Here is a 19,891-nt window from a genome sequence, read left to right on the forward strand (position 1 = left end):
AGAGGACCAGACGACCTGGAGTCTGCCGGTGACGGCTAGTCCAGGTCCCCAGGACCAGCCAGCCCTCGGTCACCAATTCAAGGAGCGCGCAGCAATGCCGGCTTGTGTAAGGTACCTACCTAATTATGACGGCAGCTCTTGGTCAGCTCCAGTCTCCTCGCATCGTGTGCTGCCTTTATAAGACGCGTCGCCCAGCTCCTCCTCCCCTCCTCTCCCCCAATTGAGTTCCCAACTACTGCATGTAACAGCCAGCATACTTCCATTGCCCCTACAGCATGAAGTTCACACGCCCCGTCCTGCTCGCCGGCGTAGCCTCTGCGCTGCCTCACTTTGACAGCCCCCAGCAGCGCCTCCTCAACGGCCTCGAGCTGCCAGACAAGTGGCTCCAGTCCAAGGCGACCCCGGGCAAGGGCAAGCCCTACACGCCCGAGCACCGCGATCCCTATGACAGCGCCATCGATCCCATTGGCGACGATCTCGACCCGCTGCCCTGGCGCAACGGCAAGGGCGCGAGCGTGCTGGGACCGTGGAACTGGGAGCGCAGCCGCGAGAACCCCGACCTCGTGCGGCCCCCCAGCACCGACCACGGCAATGTGGCCAACATGCGCTGGAGCTTTGCCGACTCCCACATCCGCATCGAGGAGGGCGGCTGGACCCGCCAGACGACGATGCGTGAGCTGTCGACGAGCACGGAGCTTGCTAGCGTCAACATGCGCCTCGACTCGGGCGCCATCCGCGAGCTGCACTGGCACAAGGAGGCCGAGTGGGCGTACGTCCTGGCCGGTGAGGTGCGTATCACTGCTCTCGACTACGAGGGCGGCTCCTTCGTCGACGACCTCAAGGAGGGCGACCTGTGGTTCTTCCCCAGCGGCGTCCCCCACTCGCTGCAGGGCCTGGGCGAGAACGGCACCGAGTTCCTGCTCGTCTTCGAGTCGCCCGGCGAGATTGGCGGCGGCAAGTTCAGCGAGGAGAGCACCTTTGTGCTGACCGACTGGCTGGCGCACACGCCCAAGAGCGCCATTGCCAAGAACTTCCACCTCGACCCGCAGGTGTTCGAGCACCTGCCGGCCAAGGAGAAGTACATCTTCCAGGGCTCGCAGCCGGGGGCCATCGACAAGGAGAAGCCGACGGGCAAGTACGTCAAGAAGTCCAAGGACAACTTCACCTACCGGCTGCTCGACCAGCCGCCCAAGGTCGTCTCGGGCGGCGAGGTGCGCATCGCGGACAGCACCAACTTCCCCCTCTCCAAGACGGTCGCCTCGGCCCACGTCACCATCAAGCCGGGCGCCATCCGCGAGATGCACTGGCACCCCAACGCCGATGAGTGGAGCTTCTTCATCAAGGGCCGTGCGCGCGTCACCATCTTCGCCGCCCAGGGCGAGGCGCGTACTTTCAACTACGTCGCCGGCGACATTGGCATCGTACCCCGGAACCACGGCCACTACGTCGAGAACATTGGCGACGAGGACATTGAGATGCTCGAGGTCTTCCGCGCCGATGCCTTTCGGGACTTTTCCCTCGAGCAGTGGCTGCTGTCGACGCCGGAGCGCATGGTCCTCGACACCATGTTTGCCGACGACAGGGAGAGCGGCGATGCCTTTTGGAACCAAATCAAGGACAACAAGAAGGACGAGGTCACCAAGCCTTGAACTATGGAGTTCTTCCACCGTGATGGATGAGCGGCCAAATGGTTCTGTTTCATTGCTGGGGAAAATCCTTATCTAGGGCGAGAATAACTCGTAATGCAAGCATTTCATTGCGTCTAATGCAACATGTTTACTCAAGATGTCGTGCTATCGTTGTCGTTGCTTATACGAAGGAGAGAGCACCGACACAAGGAGGAAGAGCCACGCTTGCGTGCCATTGCAGCGCCCAAGAAGAATGTTGACAAGAAAGGAGACCCACGCGGCTACCCCCTCTCACTTCAAAGACGCACGCAGAACAGGCAGGTCCTTGAGGAAGCTAACATGATGGCATGAATTGTGAACAGTACACCGAGAGGTATGCGTGAACACGTCAATCCTGAGCCTACTCTTGAAAGACCACCAGCCGCCTGGACGTACGCAGGCAACAGGCAGCAGGCTCCCAAGGCCCCTGTCTGTTTGAATTTCTGTGTGCCTGTCTGTTTGCCTTTCTGTATGTCTGTCTGTCTGCCTGTCTGCCGTGTCACAATGCCCCCTGTTGCGGCAAAACGTGGTTTCGACTCTTCGAGACGCGATACCACCCACCCATCGCGGCGAAAGATCGGGTTTTACAAAGATTCAAAATTTCCGAATTCCTCTCCCGCCCGGATTGATGTACATCAGGCTTAATCTAGAGGCAAGATCATGGTGATGGTGGTGGTGGTGGTGGTGGTGGTGGTGGTGGTGTATTGACAAGTCCGCAGTGGATGTGCCGAGCTCCGGTCATGTCTCCACTTTTAGATCGCCGCGGTTGCGGGGTTAGCTTCCGTTAAGGTGGGGCCGCCTGCTCGCTCTCCACGCGGCCGCGCACTCAGACATGGTTCACCTACATGTACATGTACAATGCATGTAACGTCCACGGAGCGGGCGTACTTGGGTACTTTTTGTCGGCGACAGTGAGACAGAGGTTGAAGGCGCGGCCGATAGAGTAGCATCTGACATGAGTCATGCGTTGAGAAGTAACACAGCCATACCAGGGTAGTAGCAAGGGATAGACGGAGCGACGCGCGATTCCACTTCGAATTCAGGAAGCCTGTCCATGATGCATTCATTCATGTTGGCGACCTTTAAAGCGGCCGAATTCACACCCCGATGCCCCATCAGGGCAAAACAACCCCGCTCGCCCCGATGCTACTCGCGCAAGATGATCGGCGTCACTCCTGGCGTGAGCGCCTGGCTCTCTGTGCCCTTGGTTGAAACCGGGCATGCAGACATATTAGTACGCTGAATCAAAGAATTCCAGTCGCTGTTAGCAAAACCTTTTATTATTTGTTATTATAGACGCTATCACGGCTTTGTCACTAGACACATAAGGGGTCCCGCACGAATCGTCGTCCAAGCAAACTGCATGGGATATCACGATGGAATAGGCGTCGAATGAGAGATATGTGTGCCCCAAATTGCTCTGAAGCGGCTTGCTCATATTTCAAGAGTAGGGATTAGGACGCTTTAGCTGAATTTGACGCCTGCGGCATGTCTCCCCGCTTCCTGCCAGGCACACACGTTAACAAACGATGACGACTACATACTAATCTCTGTTGATATTCGTAGTGAAACCCAAAGAAACATTCATTATCGATACAAGGAGTGAGGCCAATTAGGTCACATAGTTGCAGTATGTGCAAAACCACAAGTGCCAAGTACTGGTTCCTGGCAATTACAACACATTCACTGCACTGTGTGCGCACAGCAACTACTATGTAGACAGTAGCAGACTGGTCTACACGTGCAGCACGCTTGGGTACTGTGACCGAAAATTGTGAGGCGGAAACTCTTCGAGTGTGCTTGGGTTTCGCTAAGTCAAAGGAGCACGGACTTTGCACCATCTTCGTATGTACTTGCGAGGTCCGAGTGTGTTTTCCCTGATATTCGGTCGCTTTTGACTTATCATGTCATGCGGTCAAAAGATGGTTCTACGGAGCTGGTCCTGCATGTAGAATAGATGCATAGGCCCACGCCGGCACATGCACCAAGCCAGCCTCCTGTTTTGATTCCGGCGACGCACTTTACGTTAGCGGTGGAGATTCGGCATTCATTTCAGATAGAAAGAAGGATTTCGATGGGTCAGGTATGTTTCGATGCCCCTCTGGCCAGGTGGTAGTGAAGAAATACCACCTCGTATAATGGGCAGCGAATATGTCCTGTCGTCACTTACAAAGATACGACACTCCGAGATGTATGCGATATTTCTCCTGAAAACATGGGCTTTGCATTGGAATAAGATATTGCATCTCGGTCTCGAGGGGCTGGCTTGAATACCACCATCTATGTAGAAGTACCAACTACCGAGCGTCTGCATTCTGGACAAGAAAGATACTTGCTATCACTGCCCGCAGGAATGAAGCTGACACTAAAGTCAAAGCCAGGAAAGGGCCCTTGAAGCTTCCTATGCGCTTTGCACGCCTTCTGGCATGCTGAGTCGTACAGGGGACATGGAATTGAAGACTAGCGAAACGCCACCCCCAAAGAAGCTTGGTTTCCTACCAATGGGGGTTTCTTCCACGAGACCTTGTGACTTTGTGTCCGGTCTAGTGCCCGGCCCTTGATGCACCTGGTCCCTCTGAAAAGTCTCAATGGCCAGGCCAAGGAACGGATAAGCCCGCTATGGATCCTTTGCGAAATCCGGGGAAGGCTCGGTATCGGAACATTAGCCACAACGGGATAGATCAGAAATCAGGACCTTGAAGTCCTCGAGTAGGAACCGCTGATAGCCAGTGGATATACGTAGCCGTCAAGAACGAGGGGACTTTCGTTGCGGCTGACGCCCGGCTATGCGGCACAGAACATGCTGACGCATACCCTTGGCGAGGAAAGGTGCCTTTGGGAGTGGAATTCATGCATGATTGATCGACCTGCCCCGTGTATTCCAGGTTTCATCAACGCTCGGCTTCTTTGAATTTCGTAAACACATTGAGGAGGCCTGAGCAACCCAGCATTGTACGGTGCGGGCGCAAGTACGGGTAGTCATGGCCGGATGCGTGACGACGGGGCCGCATGTCGGTACATGTCAGATATGTTTCCTCACTGACGCAGTGACAATACCAGATATAGTCCATGTCATCATTTCGCCTGGTGAGTTTGCGCAGGAATGAGCTGCTCACTTCGCCAATATACTTGAACCTCCTAGCCTGACGTGGCCGGAGGAATGCGTTCCTAACCAGTGTGGACGGACTCGCAAAGACCTCTGCCGCCTTGGCCAGTAGCCAGAGCACACACCAGGAGAACTCAAAATCCCCGTATTAACACACTTTCCTCAAGGGTATGTGCATAGCGTAGTATATGCCGGCAGCATCAAACCTGGACACCCGTTCCGTATTACCACAGCGTGGACCGCTCCTCCGTCGTCGCTAGCTCGCAATTCGGCGTTCGTCACTCATGTACATCAAAGAGGGGTTTACGGTTCAGCAGCGTTGCAACTTTCGATCAAGGCTTTCTTGAAGGATGGCCAAACATACAGGAAAGGGGGCTGGCGCGAACACCCCCCCTCCTTGGGAGAGAAAAAGGAGGAGGGGGAGGCACGCAGATTTCCCCTCCTACCGTATCGACTTCTGTATATGTACGTGTATGTAATGCTACGGTGACAAGAGGTCGACAAAGCTGATCACTACGCGGCCTCTCCAATCAAGTGCAACGATGCTTTCCTCTCGAGCTTCCAGCGCGTCCGGGCCATGCACGTTTCCAAGATGATGGTAGTTGCACGCCCTTCCATCTTGCGTGCACACTGTAAGTCAGCCGCCGGTGCTTGCAAGTGGCCCTCAGTGCTCGGTGTAGACGCATCCGTTGGAAGGCCTCCTCTCGCTGTTCGTTGGAGTAGTCTGCAGCTTAGGAAAAGGGAGACTCAGGCCGAGTGGTGCTTTTGGCAGTCCGTCTTAAGAGAGGAGCAGGTCCTGTGATTCTAGCCTTTGCAAGACCAACTTCAAACTTGATTCTCAACTTCTGGTAAAAACGTTCATCATGAGCTGGTTCACAAAGACAAAGGGCAGGATGGCCCAGTCGTACCGCACGGATCCAAACCTCAACAAGTGGAAGTCTTGGGTTGGACCTATCACCCATCGACTGCCCACCGCCACGGTCGATTACCTGGTCGAAAAGCTTCCTGTCATACAATGGATTCCTCATTACCATCCAAAATGGCTTGTCCAGGACATTATCGCCGGCATTACGATTGGCGTCATGTTTATCCCACAAGGCGAGTCCCAGAACCCCCCTCGTCGACACTACGATGTTCAACTCTTTCCCATTGCTGAGCCAAACTTCCTCAATGTCGAACAAAATGCTAAATGTCACAAGGACTCGCGTACGCACAGATTGCCACTATCCCTACAGTGCACGGCCTGTACTCTTGCTGGGTTCCATCCGCGTTGTATTTCTTCTTGGGAACCTCGAAGGGTGAGACTCCGACCCTGAACACAAACTTTGTAGCGCTAAACCAGATAACAGAACTGTCCACCGGGCCTACCTCCATCCTCGGTCTCTTGACAGCCGATGTCGTTGCCGACCTGTCCAAGGAGGGCTACGGAGCGGCTGCCATCTCCTCCGCCATCGCGTTCATGGTGGGCGTGTACACCATTGCCATCGGTCTTCTCAAGCTCGGTTTCCTCCTCGATTTTGTCTCCGCCCCTGTACTGAGCGGCTGGATCTCGGCCGTTGCCCTCGTCATCTTGCTCGGCCAGGTCGACAGTCTTGTTGGTCTTGATGTCGGGTCCGGCACCGCCACGATTATCCGCGAAATCCTCAGCAACCTGCATGAGATCAAACCTCTAACATTGGCCATTGGATTCACGTCCATATTCATCCTTGTCGTTCTGGAACATGTCGGCAAGCGATGGGGCAAGAAGAACAAATACCTGAAGCTCTTCTGCACGAGCCGAGCCGTCGTCGTCCTCATCCTCTACACACTCATTTCCTACCTGGTCAACCGCGGTCTCGACGAGGACAACTACAAGTGGAAGGTGACAAAGGTGCAGACGGAGGGCCTCTGGAGACCTAGGATGCACGATGCCAAACTCCTGTCCAAGGTGGTCGGTCGTGCGTTTGCACCCCTGATCGCCATGGCAGTGGAACATCTCGGTGTCGGCAAGGCATTTGGCTTGCGAAACGGTTACACCATTGACAAGAGTCAAGAGCTTGTTTTCCTGGGCGTCGAGAACTTTGTCAACAGTTTCTTTGGTGCAATGACCAGTGCGTCTGCCCCTTTACCCCTGAACCAAACACACCCCGCGATACTAACAGGTGCAAGCCGGCGCTGCCATGTCTCGAACCGCTGTCAACTCCGAGTGCGGTGTCAAGAGTCCCGTGAATTTTCTATTCACTGCTGGCTTCGTCATCCTGACCATCTACGAGCTTGCGCCTGCGTTGTACTGGATCCCAAAGGCGACCCTGTCCGCCATTATTGTAAGTCTCCCAACCTTTCCAGCTGCCGCAGGCCTCCTTGAACTAACATTCCAAATAGATCATGGCCGTCGTCCATCTTGTCTCCCCGCCTCGTCTGTTCTACCGCTACTACCGCATGTCCTTTGTCGATTTCGTCGCCTCCATGCTCGGCTTCTGGGTGACCCTCTTCACCACCACCGAGATCGGCCTCGGCACAGCAGTCGGCTTCAACATTGTCGTGACGCTCCTTCGCCTCGCCTTCCCGGGCCTAAAGAGCCTGTCCAATATTGAAGTTCAGAGGGGCGATGTGTTCAGCGTTTCTAGACAAAGCCCAGGGCTCGACGCCCTCGATGTTCCTCCCGAGGCTTTCTACGTCCGCTACACAGACGACCTCCTCTTCCCGAACGCGGAACGCCTCAAGGCGGCCATTGTCGAAAAGGTCAAGGTGCACTATGAGCCATCAGTCACAGCCATCGACATGAAATCGGCCGACCGCAGCTGGAACGTCTCTGACATGAAGCGTATCCCCCGTATCCGACAACGCAAGGGCATCCAGCCCATCCGCGGCGAGGTGGCGGTCCTGCAACACGTGGTGTTGGATATGAGCATGGTCACATTCATGGATATTACCGGCTGTCTGTCCATCATTGAGCTCAAGATGGAGTTGCGCAGGTACATTGGCCAAGGGCTGCAGTTCAGGTTCCTCAACATGTCGGACCAGGTCATGGAGCGCTTCAGGCGGTCCGAGTGGGAGTTTGCGCGTGATGGTGAGGAGAGAAGTGAGAAGTCGGACGTCATTTACAACTCTCTTGAGTCTGCTCTCCACCATCGCGAAGGGAGCGACCGAGAGGATGTGGTCAACGAGAAGGCGCTCGAGGTGTAGGGTGCTTCTGGGGATAAAACCGTCATGCCATGCTCAACTTGCTCTGAATTTCTTTGGCTCAGCATACCACTTCAAGCTTTGAATCGTACATAGCAAAATTATGACTGACATAAATATTGTTAACTGCATCACAACATTGTGTCACTTTCCGCGCAGTGGATACCTCCGGTGTATTTCATTGTTCTCTTCGATACAGAGCGAAGGGATCGGCATGACCAGCGGATTTGAACAACTCGGCGATCAGATACACTCACGCAAGGAGATATGGATGGGATCGAAGGTAAACTATCAAAGCACGTGACGAGAACCCAGTCGCTATCCTTCGCAATGACCCGCGCCCAGGGGATGTACAGGGTTGTAAGTTAGCGGCAACCTCAGACGCGCCAAGTTCGCCAACGTCCAGCACAGCACGCGTCGCCGCGTCACATTGGGATCGCCTTTGCAAAAGGCCAAGGCTGCTTTCCTCACCGAAAGATACCATGAATCAGACCCGGAGTCCAGCTGCATCTCTGAATGCGCTCTTGAACGCACCGCCCCACCAAGTCCGAGCAACGCTCCTCGCCCTCTGCGGCGACAGGTCCATCCTCAAAAAGGCTCTGAAATACAAGGCTACGCTCCAGTCGCAGCCTGCCATACTACAACCGTGGATCTGCGTACGGTGCAAGGCTGCATTCGATGCGAATAACAATCCTGAGAATGCCTGCCGGTTTCATCCATCTGGTGAGCTTCATGGCCTACAGCTACGTTGGGTGATGACGGAAAGCTGACTGGGGCAGTGGTGTCTGTAGATCACAGCTCTGAGGTCTGGGCTGATACAGACGATTGGATGTTTGAAGGGCTTAGCGAAGACGAGGGTATGTTAGAAGAGAAACCTGAAGGGTACTCATGGGGCTGCTGTGGCGGTCACTATGACAGTAAGCCATGCGCGGTTGGGAAGCATAGCGCGTACTCGGAATACGTTCTCCAGAATGCAAGCGAGCAAGGGGTCGTCTCCATTTCTGGCGATGAGCATGCATCAGAGGGCGATCTGAAAGATCTAGAACAGTCCGATGAGGATGGCGATAGCGACGGCGGTAGCGAGCCTCCAAGCAAGAAGCGCAAGGCATAGGATTTAGTGGTCTCATATACAATCAGTGGTTTCATTCGGCGCTATAACTCGACAAGACATTCCCGATCGCCAATGTTGTAGAAAGAGGAGCGAGACCCAAACACCCAGTCAAACATGCATTTGCTCCTCCTCTCGACGACCAATCGACCCCGACGGACAACCGTGCAAGGGTAAAACCGTGTACGCCCACGTCGAAAAGCCCAGAAGCTGCGCATCAAATTCCCAAACGCGATCCTCAAGACTCCATGCACCAGTGGTATGATATTCGCCGCCAAGAATCATCTAGCCCAGCCGCGAGCTGTCTAAGCCGGGATCTTCTTGCCACGCTTGCCGAGAAGTGTGGCGTTGTCCAAGTTGAGCTCAAACGGACCCTTGCCGCGGTTGCGATCACGGACCTGCTGTCTCGCGGCGGCAGTAACGGCTGCCGAGTGCTGGCCATACCCCTTCTCATTGGCGGCACGCTCACGCTCACGGCCACGACTTGTCTCTTGGTCGCGGATGTTGGTCTTGCGCATGCTCTGTTCCAACCCTTGGGTCTTTTGGTCCTGGCCGTCAACCTGCATCTCCTCGCCACCATCCTCCTCCTCTTCATCGAGTGCATTGAGATGACGGCCAGCCCCACCCTTGCCAGCCTGCTGCCGCCGGCCCTCCTCCTCTTGCCTGTGGACAGCATAACCGACGTCAAAGACCTCGCGAAGGTTGATAGCCCCGGGAGACCGGAAGTCGGAACGCTTGCCAGGCTCTTCAAACCTTGTGGGGTCAAACGCCCGCAGTGGCTTCTCTGGTTTCGCCTCTGGAACAGCGGTGGCCTTAATCCATGGGTGATCCAGGAATTCCGTGATGGTGTATCGCTTCTCAGGATCTACGGTCAGAAGATGGGTGATCAAGTCCTTTGCAGACTTGGAGATGTCATCCCACCACGGTGAGAGGAACGTGTACGAGCCCTTGGCGACCTTCTCGGTCAACACCTCAATGCTCTCGTCGTAGAAAGGCGGGAAACCACAGAGAAGCGTGTACAGAACACAGCCAAGAGCCCACATGTCCACGGACTTGGAGTAACGCTCATCCTTGACGATCTCGGGGGCTGTGTAGCCGACTGTACCACATGGCGTCATGGTCTGGTTGTCCCACACAATCTTTGATAGCCCAAAATCGGCGATCTTGATCTGCCCAATACCACCCGCTCCCTGACCAGGAATGAATTCACCTTCATCGATCTTGTCCTCGTCACCGGGCTGCCTAGGCTTGGGAACCTTGGAGGGAACAAATGGGATCGGGTTGAACAAGATGTTTTCGGGTTTGATGTCACTGCAACAGTCAGCTTGAAAGGTAAAACACGGATCCAAACAGGATTGCTCACCGGTGAACGACACCCTTCTCTTCGTGTAAATATTCAAGCGCCTGTGCCACCTGAACGATCACATGTCGTGAAAGCTCCTCACTGAAGTACGTCAAGCGCACGATCTGGTGGAAGAGTTCGCCGCCAGGGGCCAGCTCCAGTACGATGTAGTAGTACTGCCGGGATTCGGAAAATTCGAGAAGCTTGATAATGTTGGGGTGATCCAGTTGGCGCATGATTTGGACTTCTTTCAAAATGTTTGAACGCTAGCTAGGAGTTAGTACTTAGGCTTCGCAAAGTGTGACGGCCACCCCTAGATGCGGAACGTGACATGACGGGCGAAAACAGGAAGGGATGGCCAAACTACTCCATTTTGACGAAAAAGAGTTATCGCACCTCGGCTGCTTTCGGAACTTTCTTAAAATCCGGATGAAGATGGTTGTTTCCCTATGAGGGGGGTTGACCCCCATCGTTGGTAAAGTAATTTGAGAAAAGAAGCAAACGCTTGAAGACGGAAGACGCAGAGCAAAGCAAAGACGGGAATAGTGCAATGAATACGGAGCCTGCTGTACACTTACTTGCATATTGTTCATCTCGTATTTGCGGACAACCTTGATGCCAACTTCTTGGTACTCGCCAGTCAGGTCGCGGGCACGGTAGACGTTGCTGAAGGCGCCGTCACCCATCTTCTCAATCAAGTCGTATCGCTCGAGCCCGGGGTATCGCGGGAATTTGCTCTTGCTGGCGTTCTCCTCGGCAACAAGCTTGGCCAGGTTGGCTTCGTCGACACGCTTGCTCTTGGCCTGTTCCTTTTGTGAAACGTCCTGGACGGGCTCAGCCTGGTGAGCAGCAGCGTGACCTGCCTGGGCGACACGGTTCCGTCCATCTCCTGGCGCCTCTGAGTAGGCTTCGTGATGCATAGGCGGGCCTGCCGGATGGCCCAGGGCGGGCTCACTTGGAGGCATGGCTTTTTCGGCGGGAACTGGCTTTGGCTGCTGAGGGGGGCTGCTCTTACGCGAAGGCTCCTCTGGGTGCCGCGCTTGTTTCCCTGTGGGGGCGTTAGCGAACACGAGAACGACGGGCATTCGATGGGGATACGTGCCGTGACGGATAAAATTCTTGAGTTGTTGTATGGTGGACATGTCTTGGGTGTGTATCGCAGACGGGCGACAGACCGCGAAGAAAAGGGGAGGGGAGTAGAATAAGACCGCTGTGGTGATACGCTGAAGTCGCAATGCTGGTTCAGTCCAGGTGGACGACAGAGGGGCCGGTGTGCGTCTGTTTCAACAGCGAGTCCTTATTCCGTCGCAGACTGATGGCTGCCGGAGCAGATAGTGCAGGGGATGAGAACCAAGTCTGGAAATGATGACGGGGCAGGGAGCACAGCCTTGTCACAGAGTGTCGTCAGCCGGAGGAGAAAAAAGAAGATCAGGTTGTTGCTGATCCGGCTGCTGCTCGATGACGATTGCGGGGTCAGTCGACGTTTCTCCCTGGGCTGTCAGCTCCCAGGTTGCGAATCAGCGCTTCTGCTTGTGAGTGTGTGTGTGTGCAACGGCGCAGTATCGGCAATCACTAGAAACCAGTGCTTCTGGGTCGAATAGTGCGCGACTCGATCTTCAAACGGATGAGCGACTAGATTCCAGGTGCCGTAGAGGGAGAAATATATGACCAGAGGTTGAGAAGGGCTACGCAGGATCAAGGCTAGAGGAAAAGACCAGAGTTGAGCGATATCATGGAAGGCGCCTGCCGTGGGTGCTTGCTTGCTTGCCCAGCTTATTAGAAAGCAGAGGGTGCCTGTAAAGTCAGCCGTTCAGCAGCCTGAGACCTAGACTAGGGGTCTCCAAGGCCTGGAAGCCAGACGCGTTGGGCAAGGCAGGCAGCGCCATGTGGAGCCTGGCGCCTTCCGGACCTCCACTGCCATGGCTTCCTGGGACGTCATGCTGAACTGATCCCGGTCCCCGATGAAGTCACTGCGCCGTCCAGCGCGATCCAGTCACCAAAATGCCTGCTGGATGGAGTACATGAAATTCAGCACGACTGGAGCGAACTGCTTGCAGCTCTGCCTTACCCACTGGGTACATAGTTGGAGGCAGCTGGACATCTGGTTCTGGCACCATCCCGGACGCTAGTATTCATTCGCGGGCTCATCGATCCAGGCACTGTTTGCCGGGCCTGGATCTAGGATCCTCCCGACTTGCATCAAGCCGGATGCGTAGTGATGGAATAGATGACGCCGGCAGTAGCCTTTGTTGATCGAAACCCCCGTCAACCTCTTGAAATTATGAATAAAGAGCTGTGTCCAACTTAGCGAGTCTATGCGCATTCCCGTTGCGTTCCTCTCCCCTGTCAACTACGTCGACGGCTGACCCAGGCCAACTGCAGGCTGGTCGCTGGTCGTGGCTGGCTGCTCCCTTTGCCTTGGAGATCGACACCTTTGTATCCCATCAGCACCCAGCGCCAGACAAGCACCGATTGGAGGTACCTGCGCCTACATTGACCAGACAACAGCTCAGACAGGAGTCAATTTTGAGATTGATATATGCAAGACAGGATCGATGTGCGTGCTATGGAATATGCAACCAGAGCGAAGAGTGTGCTAGTGGCTGTGATGGAACCCCGGCGCGCTGTCATGATGCCCGCCAAGAAGACCCTCTCGACGTCATGAGGGGCTTGCATACTCCGTACAGCCAACCACGATTATTATTAAATCGACCGCTGGCGGCTTGGCCTGCTGCTTCTCGTTGTGTCCCGACTCCCCACGGCTGTGTGGTTGGCAACTTGGCAATTTCAATTCCTTCAGCCAAGCCTTAATGAGTGTTCTGTAGTCCAGTCGAAATCTCATCGCGCCGCTACGCACTGAGGAAGATTGCACTGTCTTTGTGAACGAGTCGTGGATAGTAGGGTCTCAAAGGCTTTGCAACCAACCCCTGCAGACCCCCATCCCCTCATTCAAACTATTGAAACGCGCATGTGCAAACAGGCTTGTCATTGTGTGATTTGTGTCGCCCACCATATCAATCAGAATGCAGTACTTGGCGGATCGTCGCTTTGCCTTTGTACCTATCATAAAAGTGCGAGTCTCTTGTCTCAGCTCGAGCTTTGCTAGCCCATTAACTTGGGCCTGCGCTGATGTCATTTGGTGGTGAAGCCACGGCAGCACGTGCGTGACAGGCGCGGTGCTAGACTAGCAGCTACGGACATGTATTCGCCAATGATAATCGCTATGACTGTACCGTGACATCCAGTTTCCGGAGTGGACGCTCCGCAGTGTCTTTCAAATCCAGATTCAGGCAACTACAGGAGCAGCAGTTCCTGTTCTGTGGCGCCTGGCGTAGGCGCGAACCAGATCAGATGCACGAAACATTCAAGGAACCTGCGCAAGATTAGGATGTGTCTACTCGATCTATATGATCACTCTACGTAGAAATCTCCACAGAGGCCGAAACTTAGACTTTGGGACATCGGTGGTGGGGCCGTATTGCGCTCCGCGCGACACCGGTGACCGGTGGCGAATGGAAGGTCGTCGCTTCCAGTCATGTAAGAGCCCAGGACTGGACCATTGTGATATTTCTGTGTCTCCCCGGACTTTTTGAACCGCAATGTTTCTTAAACACTAGGTTACTGTCTCTCAGACGAGAAAGCACCTTGCGGCTTGCCTTCGATGGCCGTGTCCGTGACTACATGTATACGTAGTAGCTTCATGTTGAGACTGGAAGATCGAGCGGATTGATTGCAGCTATGCTTGGACAACCTTCCCCTGACACGGACTAGGAACGGTGCAGGTGCGCTTGTGTCGAAGCAGCGCAGCGTCAGAACTGTCATCGACATTTTCTGACTTGCACTTGCTCGCACTCTCGCCTTTCTTGTCAGCAGGCGCTGCAGAACCTCTTTTCCTCTTCAATGTACTCAGGGACCCTTTTGAACCCCCTGTCTCGAAGCCATTGCCATCAATTTCATTGTTGGCATCGCTCTTCTCTTTTCTAGCATCTTCAAAGCCGTAATGATCCTCATACTCCTCCGAATCAGAGCTACTGTCGTCATCCGAGCAATGTCGTCGCCCGAGAAAATCTGAATGTTTTCGTCCGAGCCAATGGACTCACTAGTCTGAGGCCAGGATGCTAGTATATTCTTGTCGATCTAGGTGACGTCCCCTTGTGCACCCCCGACCCTATAAGTACAGCCGCAGCGGCCGTGGTCGTAACCATCGGGATGAGACCTGGCAAATTCCACGTCTGCGGCATATGGTTCCTGCTGGAGCTAATGCATATCATCCCATACGGATGAATCATGGTTCTGAATGAGGTCGTCTAGAACATTTGAGTTTTCCTTTTCACACACGACATGACAAAAACTGGGTATCAAAAGGGTTGCTTACCTGGATGATATTGACAACTGCGCGGACCATTGTCCTTCTCCATAAAATTTTAATTGCACTGCACGCATAACTTCGGAGTGAAAGGCCTTTCGGCTATCAGCAAGTTAAATTGTTTATCAGCGCGCAGTCGATTCGAAATGTCGAGGGAAAGAGCCTTCAAGATCTCGCGAATCTCACGGCCAGTGGCGTCGGGAAGTATTTCCTCAACGGTTCGTGAAGGAAGCCTTGAAGAATCCATCGTCAACTACCCGGAGCCCGCTACTGCAATTCAGGGACAAGGTGCAAGCTATACTTGATAAGCTGTGGGTGATGGTCAATGGCGGTGACAGTGTCGGCGCGGTGGGCAACGACGCGTCGCGTGCTATTAGACAGACCTCTGCTCGACAGAGCACGGACCATCGATGTCGCCATCGCCCTGGGCGAACGACCGCGTTGCGACTCCATTTTCTGCCTTTCATGATATGCTTACGGGCTACATGGTATATAGAGTTGACCCGAACGTTGCCCCGAGCCTCAAATCCGATCACAGGTGTAAGTCGGCTGTAGGTCCATGTCGACATGGATTGAAGTATCGATGCTGGATAAGACTGGCTATCCTTTCTCTCATGTCCTCCAGTCATGTGCAATGAACATGGAAACATGAGATGATGGCAGAACGAGTTGCAACCCTTCCCATCTCCTCTCGCAGGTTATTATATCCAATCTTGATCGGAGAAGCCCGCTGCCCGCATCTGCATTTCAAGGCGCACTATCAAGCGCGTAGGCCTGCATCTTGAAGGATTGTCACCACATGCGTGTGCTTTGGCGTCACCCCGATCCATCAATCTCTCAGTCTCCTCACTCGGCTTCTCTATACGTAACGGCATCGCTCGTCTCATCCATTTGGGCTTGAACACATGCTCGGCGCAACTTGACCCCAGGATTGTTCAATCTTACGGTGTACATATTGCGCCACCTCCGATTCGTGCGCAGACGGACAATGGCCCGCAAGACAGTCGCCAGCCACAGCAATTGGGACCCCCCAATCACTCAAGATTCGGTGACCTCAAAGACGAAGAAACTCACTTTACCTCGCGTATCAGTGAGCAATTCTTCCTAGACGTGAACATTAAGAAACGTGCGCTGACTAGTCAAGCGCACAACTGGCCGCACATACTTTGTCGAGTCTCGCGACAATGGCTAAATGACCGTCGTCAACGTCGTCAGGGGCGAGGTCGAGGAGGTCCTGCCTGCCGAGTACGCCGCCGGTAACACAGTCTACAACTATGGTGGCGCGACTCTCGATACCTACGCGATGGACGTATTATCTTCTCCAATGCGGAGGATAACACTCTCAAGATCTTGAATCCCGATATTGGCAAGGTAGTGGAAGTGACGGCTGACCCTGTCCTCAGATACTCAGACATTAGCGCAAGTAACAAGTCAGACTGGGTTCTTGCGATTCAAGAGGACCACAGTGTAGACAACCCGGAGGGAACGAGGAACTTCATTGTTGCCATCCACACCGAAACGAAGGAAGTCAGGCGGGTCCTCCAGGGCGCAGACTCCTACTACCCGGCCGAGTTTTCCTATGATTGCACCAAGATAGCCTAGATCGAGTGGAAACATCCTGACATGCCGTGGTACGGCCCTAAACAATATTGGGCGTCTTTCGATGTTGGTACGCTCACCAATATGACACTTGTCGCAGGCGGCCTTCTGGACGCCGTTGCCGAACCTCATTGGGGTCCCGATGGCACGGTCTTCATCTTCAAAGAACGACGAACTATCGGCAAATCTTCCGTTTGACCCCTGGCTGCAAGAGCGCACAGCAGGTCACACTTCGACGGCTAGAAACAGCCGGGTTTGGATAGTTGCGCTGATTCCCTGGCAGTAGAACATATGCGCCTCTCTCGGACAAGACACTTGTCGCCTCAGCGCACTTCAACGCTACTAGCGAGGTCGTCGCCATCGATCTGGACACGGGCTTGTGGGAGTCGATCACCCCTGAGGACGATGTCAGCCAGATCCAGTATGATCGCATGACGCGCTTGAGCGATACAAGTGTCGTCGGCATCTACAGCGGCTATCTCAGCCCAGATATTGTGCGCATATCATTAGCATCAATGATCCATCGAGCAGCAAGATTGTCCGCAAGTCTGTCAACCACGGCATATCTGACAAGTGGATCGCTCGTCCCGAGGCACTCAGCATCCGAGCCAGCGTGACTGCGCCCGCGCGCGACATTCACGGGTCCCTGTGGGCTCCCAAGAACCCAGAGTACGTGACTGATGAGGATACACTTCCGCCTCTCATTATTGTCACGCACGGAGGTCCGACGGGCCACTACGGGCCTGGCCTTATACTTCGGACACAGTACTTCACCTCGCGTGGCTATGCCGTTTTCTTCTTGAACTACCATGGATTCACTGGGCATGGCCGGGCATACCGTCCAGCTCTATGAGGCAACTGGGGCATCATTGATGCAGACAACACGGCTGAGGTAGCTCGTCACCTTGTGTCGGCATGTCTTGTCTGCGGGGGTGCCGTGGGGTGCACAGGGCTCAGCGCAGGAGGCTACAATACCCTCCAAAGTGTAAGACGTCATCACGATACCTTCGCAGGGGCTGTCGATGTGTCCGACATCTGTGACCTGGACAGCTTCAACGCTGGAACGCACAAGTTGGAGTTCAAATACACAGACGCGCTCGCCATCTCGGAGCTCAACATGCCTGAGGCGGATAAGAAGAAGCGATACACTGAGCGGAGCGTGTTGTATCACGTCACCCAGGTCGCGGCACCACTTCTGATTCTACATGGCAAATGCGACACGGTCGTACACATGAATCAGGCAATAGACATGGGAGAGGCGATGAAGATGAGGGCCAAGGACATGGCGCTGGTGAAAGTAGACCACGACGGTCACATGCTCGACAAGCCCGCCAGTGCCAAGATCTGGCTGGATGACGAAGAGGTGGCGGAGGAAAACACTGCTGTAATTGTTGTGTACTGCTAGCGTACATGAACACATTAATGACATACCTGGTTGGGTCGAACACGCACGTGTCAGCAACACTGAAAATACGCTTGCACAAAGAAACGGACCAGCGAGACGCGAATTTGTTGATGGAATGACGCGTGCTGCGCCATCGCCGATGCTAAAATGCCTACACCAGCACCTGACTGAGCGGCCGACCAATAGCAACCGTCACATCAGTCTTAACAAAAAGTCATATTGGCATGACACTTGCTCTGGGGGTTGGCTGAATGATTGCTCGCCGTGATTAGTATTGCGTGATCATGACCACTCACAGCTGAGTAGAAGCACGACCTGACTACGTGACGTGAGGCTTATCGTGTGCTTTGATGTTTTGGTATCATTAGTATCGTGATAAGTACAGTAAGATCACATATGTACAGAAAGTCCCGGCCATCATGTCCTTCCCTTGACTCTTCTCCGTGTGGAGTCGGAGACCGGTTTCTGGATCTTGCTGTATGCCTCGTCTGGGCTCCTCCGCACCTCATATGGGATCCCCACATCTCGGTGTGCTCTCGATGACGGCGACGGTGAGCGTCGCGTCTGTCGGTGAGGCGAAGGAAGCCGGCGGCTGAGGAGCGACTTGTAGTCGATATACGAGTTGGTCGACACGCCATCCTGTCTCGGTGTAGGTGTGTCGGACTCGGTGGGGGCATCTTCAGAGATGTATTGTTCCGCGTCGTAGACGTCAAAGGCATCTTCGGGAAACTGCGCGGTAAGAAGTTCATCATCCTCTTCATCTTCAAAGTGAGAGTAATGGAGCTCTTTACCATCCACAGAATCAATCGACGAGCGGACCTCTTCGCCGTCCGATACAGACGTGGGGGCAGTGTTGACACTGCCAGACTGCGAGGTATGATCGTGATCTTCATCGTCATGATGGAGTATAGGTCGACTGAAATCGAGAAGGCACGATTCCGAGCCAGAGAACGACATGGATCGCGAGCGTGCATACGTAGAGTCGCAACACAAGATCGCTTCGTCGTCGTCGGCGGACGCGGCAGTCATGGCGTCGGATTCGGATTCGGGAGGCGAGAGAGGAGCGTCAACGCCAAGTTGTGTGTATTGTGCGGAATCGAGATGAGACGGCTCTTCGGTCATGACGGGACCAGTGCAGAAAACGTCGGAGGGGTTGGTATCGTCAACACTGCTGGCGTTCGTGCTAGTAGACGAGACAGTCGATGCTTCGGAATCAGAAGAGTGGTTGGAGCGTGCCTCCTTGCCACCATGTACACCGCTCGGTATGTAGCTGGCGAAGTATCGTACAAGCGAGTCGAACGACTTTGTGCGGAAGAGCTGCAGGGCGAACGTCCAGTGCTCCGAGTCCATCAGCTTAGGGTTGCCGATGATTTCGTAGGCTAGCGACTCCAGAGACTCGTTCAGTTCGAGGAGGCGCTGTTGTCGTCGATCGGCCATCATGCGGTGGAACTCTTCGGTTGTCTGAGCATCGTGCGAGATCTGGGACACATCGGCGTGAAAGGCCTCAGGGTCTTGGAGGGTGAAGGTAAAGGTATTGTACTGGTCGTGGAGAGAGGTGAAGAGGTCGGCCCTCTTCAGTCCAAACTTCCAAGCAGGCCAGCTAAGGCCTGGGTCGTCCATGTTGCAAAGGTTCGGTGATGTTCAGGTCGGTTCACGGGGGTAGGGGTGGAAGGGTGGAGGCAGAACTGTCAAGCCTTGATCTTTCGGTAGCGAGAGACAGGCAATCATTCAGATCTTGCTCGAGTAGTAACGATCCATCATGTACGTCGTCTTCTGTGTATGGGTGGATATGGACGGAGCTGTGAGGGCCCTTGAGTGAGTCTAGGATGGTACTGAGGCAGTGATGGGTAAGATGGAAGGCTGGTCGGGAGACTGAACCAAGAGTTGCTGGCATCGCGGTGTCGGGGCGTGGGCTGGATACCCAACGGAAGGCACGTCAAACGAAGGGCAGCAAGGATCATTCCGATGTTGCAGTTGTCGGCATTCCATTGGCTGTGGCCTGCATCATTGCGGGTCTGCCTGCAGCTTGGCATGCAAGGCGCTGCTGCGCAATGAGAGGGGCTGACACAAAACGCACAGAGAGCCTTGATTTTTCGCAGTGAGCTGCCTGTAGAATTTTAGATGCTGCTGCAAGCG

The 19,891-nt window shown here is 54.4% G+C and overlaps 6 protein-coding genes across 6 annotated transcripts; 4 read left to right on the top strand and 2 right to left on the bottom strand.

The window, feature by feature from the left end:
- Nucleotides 1-275: 275 nt before the first annotated feature.
- On the top strand, nucleotides 276-1,649 carry J7T54_008412 (oxalate decarboxylase oxdC; the record flags this gene model as incomplete). Its single annotated transcript, XM_051505448.1, has 1 exon — nucleotides 276-1,649. The coding sequence occupies one exon, from the start codon at nucleotides 276-278 to the stop codon at nucleotides 1,647-1,649; it is 1,374 nt and encodes a 457-aa protein (XP_051363182.1).
- A 3,987-nt stretch (nucleotides 1,650-5,636) lies between these two features.
- On the top strand, nucleotides 5,637-7,938 carry J7T54_008413 (uncharacterized protein; the record flags this gene model as incomplete). The annotated part of the gene is made up of 4 exons (XM_051505449.1): nucleotides 5,637-5,979; nucleotides 6,123-6,863; nucleotides 6,922-7,076; nucleotides 7,135-7,938. The coding sequence occupies 4 exons, from the start codon at nucleotides 5,637-5,639 to the stop codon at nucleotides 7,936-7,938; spliced, it is 2,043 nt and encodes a 680-aa protein (XP_051363183.1).
- A 479-nt stretch (nucleotides 7,939-8,417) lies between these two features.
- Nucleotides 8,418-9,046, top strand: J7T54_008414 (uncharacterized protein; the record flags this gene model as incomplete). Its single annotated transcript, XM_051505450.1, has 2 exons — nucleotides 8,418-8,658; nucleotides 8,727-9,046. 2 exons carry the CDS (start codon nucleotides 8,418-8,420, stop codon nucleotides 9,044-9,046), a joined length of 561 nt encoding a protein of 186 aa, XP_051363184.1.
- A 302-nt stretch (nucleotides 9,047-9,348) lies between these two features.
- J7T54_008415 (Serine/threonine-protein kinase-like protein) lies at nucleotides 9,349-11,527 on the bottom strand (the record flags this gene model as incomplete). The annotated part of the gene is made up of 3 exons (XM_051505451.1): nucleotides 9,349-10,354; nucleotides 10,407-10,651; nucleotides 10,964-11,527. 3 exons carry the CDS (start codon nucleotides 11,525-11,527, stop codon nucleotides 9,349-9,351), a joined length of 1,815 nt encoding a protein of 604 aa, XP_051363185.1.
- A 4,416-nt stretch (nucleotides 11,528-15,943) lies between these two features.
- Nucleotides 15,944-17,755, top strand: J7T54_008416 (dipeptidyl peptidase IV; the record flags this gene model as incomplete). Its single annotated transcript, XM_051505452.1, has 4 exons — nucleotides 15,944-15,996; nucleotides 16,637-16,771; nucleotides 16,861-17,072; nucleotides 17,364-17,755. The coding sequence occupies 4 exons, from the start codon at nucleotides 15,944-15,946 to the stop codon at nucleotides 17,753-17,755; spliced, it is 792 nt and encodes a 263-aa protein (XP_051363186.1).
- A 417-nt stretch (nucleotides 17,756-18,172) lies between these two features.
- Nucleotides 18,173-19,375, bottom strand: J7T54_008417 (uncharacterized protein; the record flags this gene model as incomplete). The annotated part of the gene is made up of 1 exon (XM_051505453.1): nucleotides 18,173-19,375. One exon carries the CDS (start codon nucleotides 19,373-19,375, stop codon nucleotides 18,173-18,175), a length of 1,203 nt encoding a protein of 400 aa, XP_051363187.1.
- Nucleotides 19,376-19,891: the final 516 nt, after the last annotated feature.

Source organism: Emericellopsis cladophorae (genome assembly GCF_022114955.1).
Source record: "Emericellopsis cladophorae strain MUM 19.33 chromosome Unknown NODE_14_length_400046_cov_116_985211, whole genome shotgun sequence".
NCBI lineage: Eukaryota > Fungi > Ascomycota > Sordariomycetes > Hypocreales > Bionectriaceae > Emericellopsis > Emericellopsis cladophorae.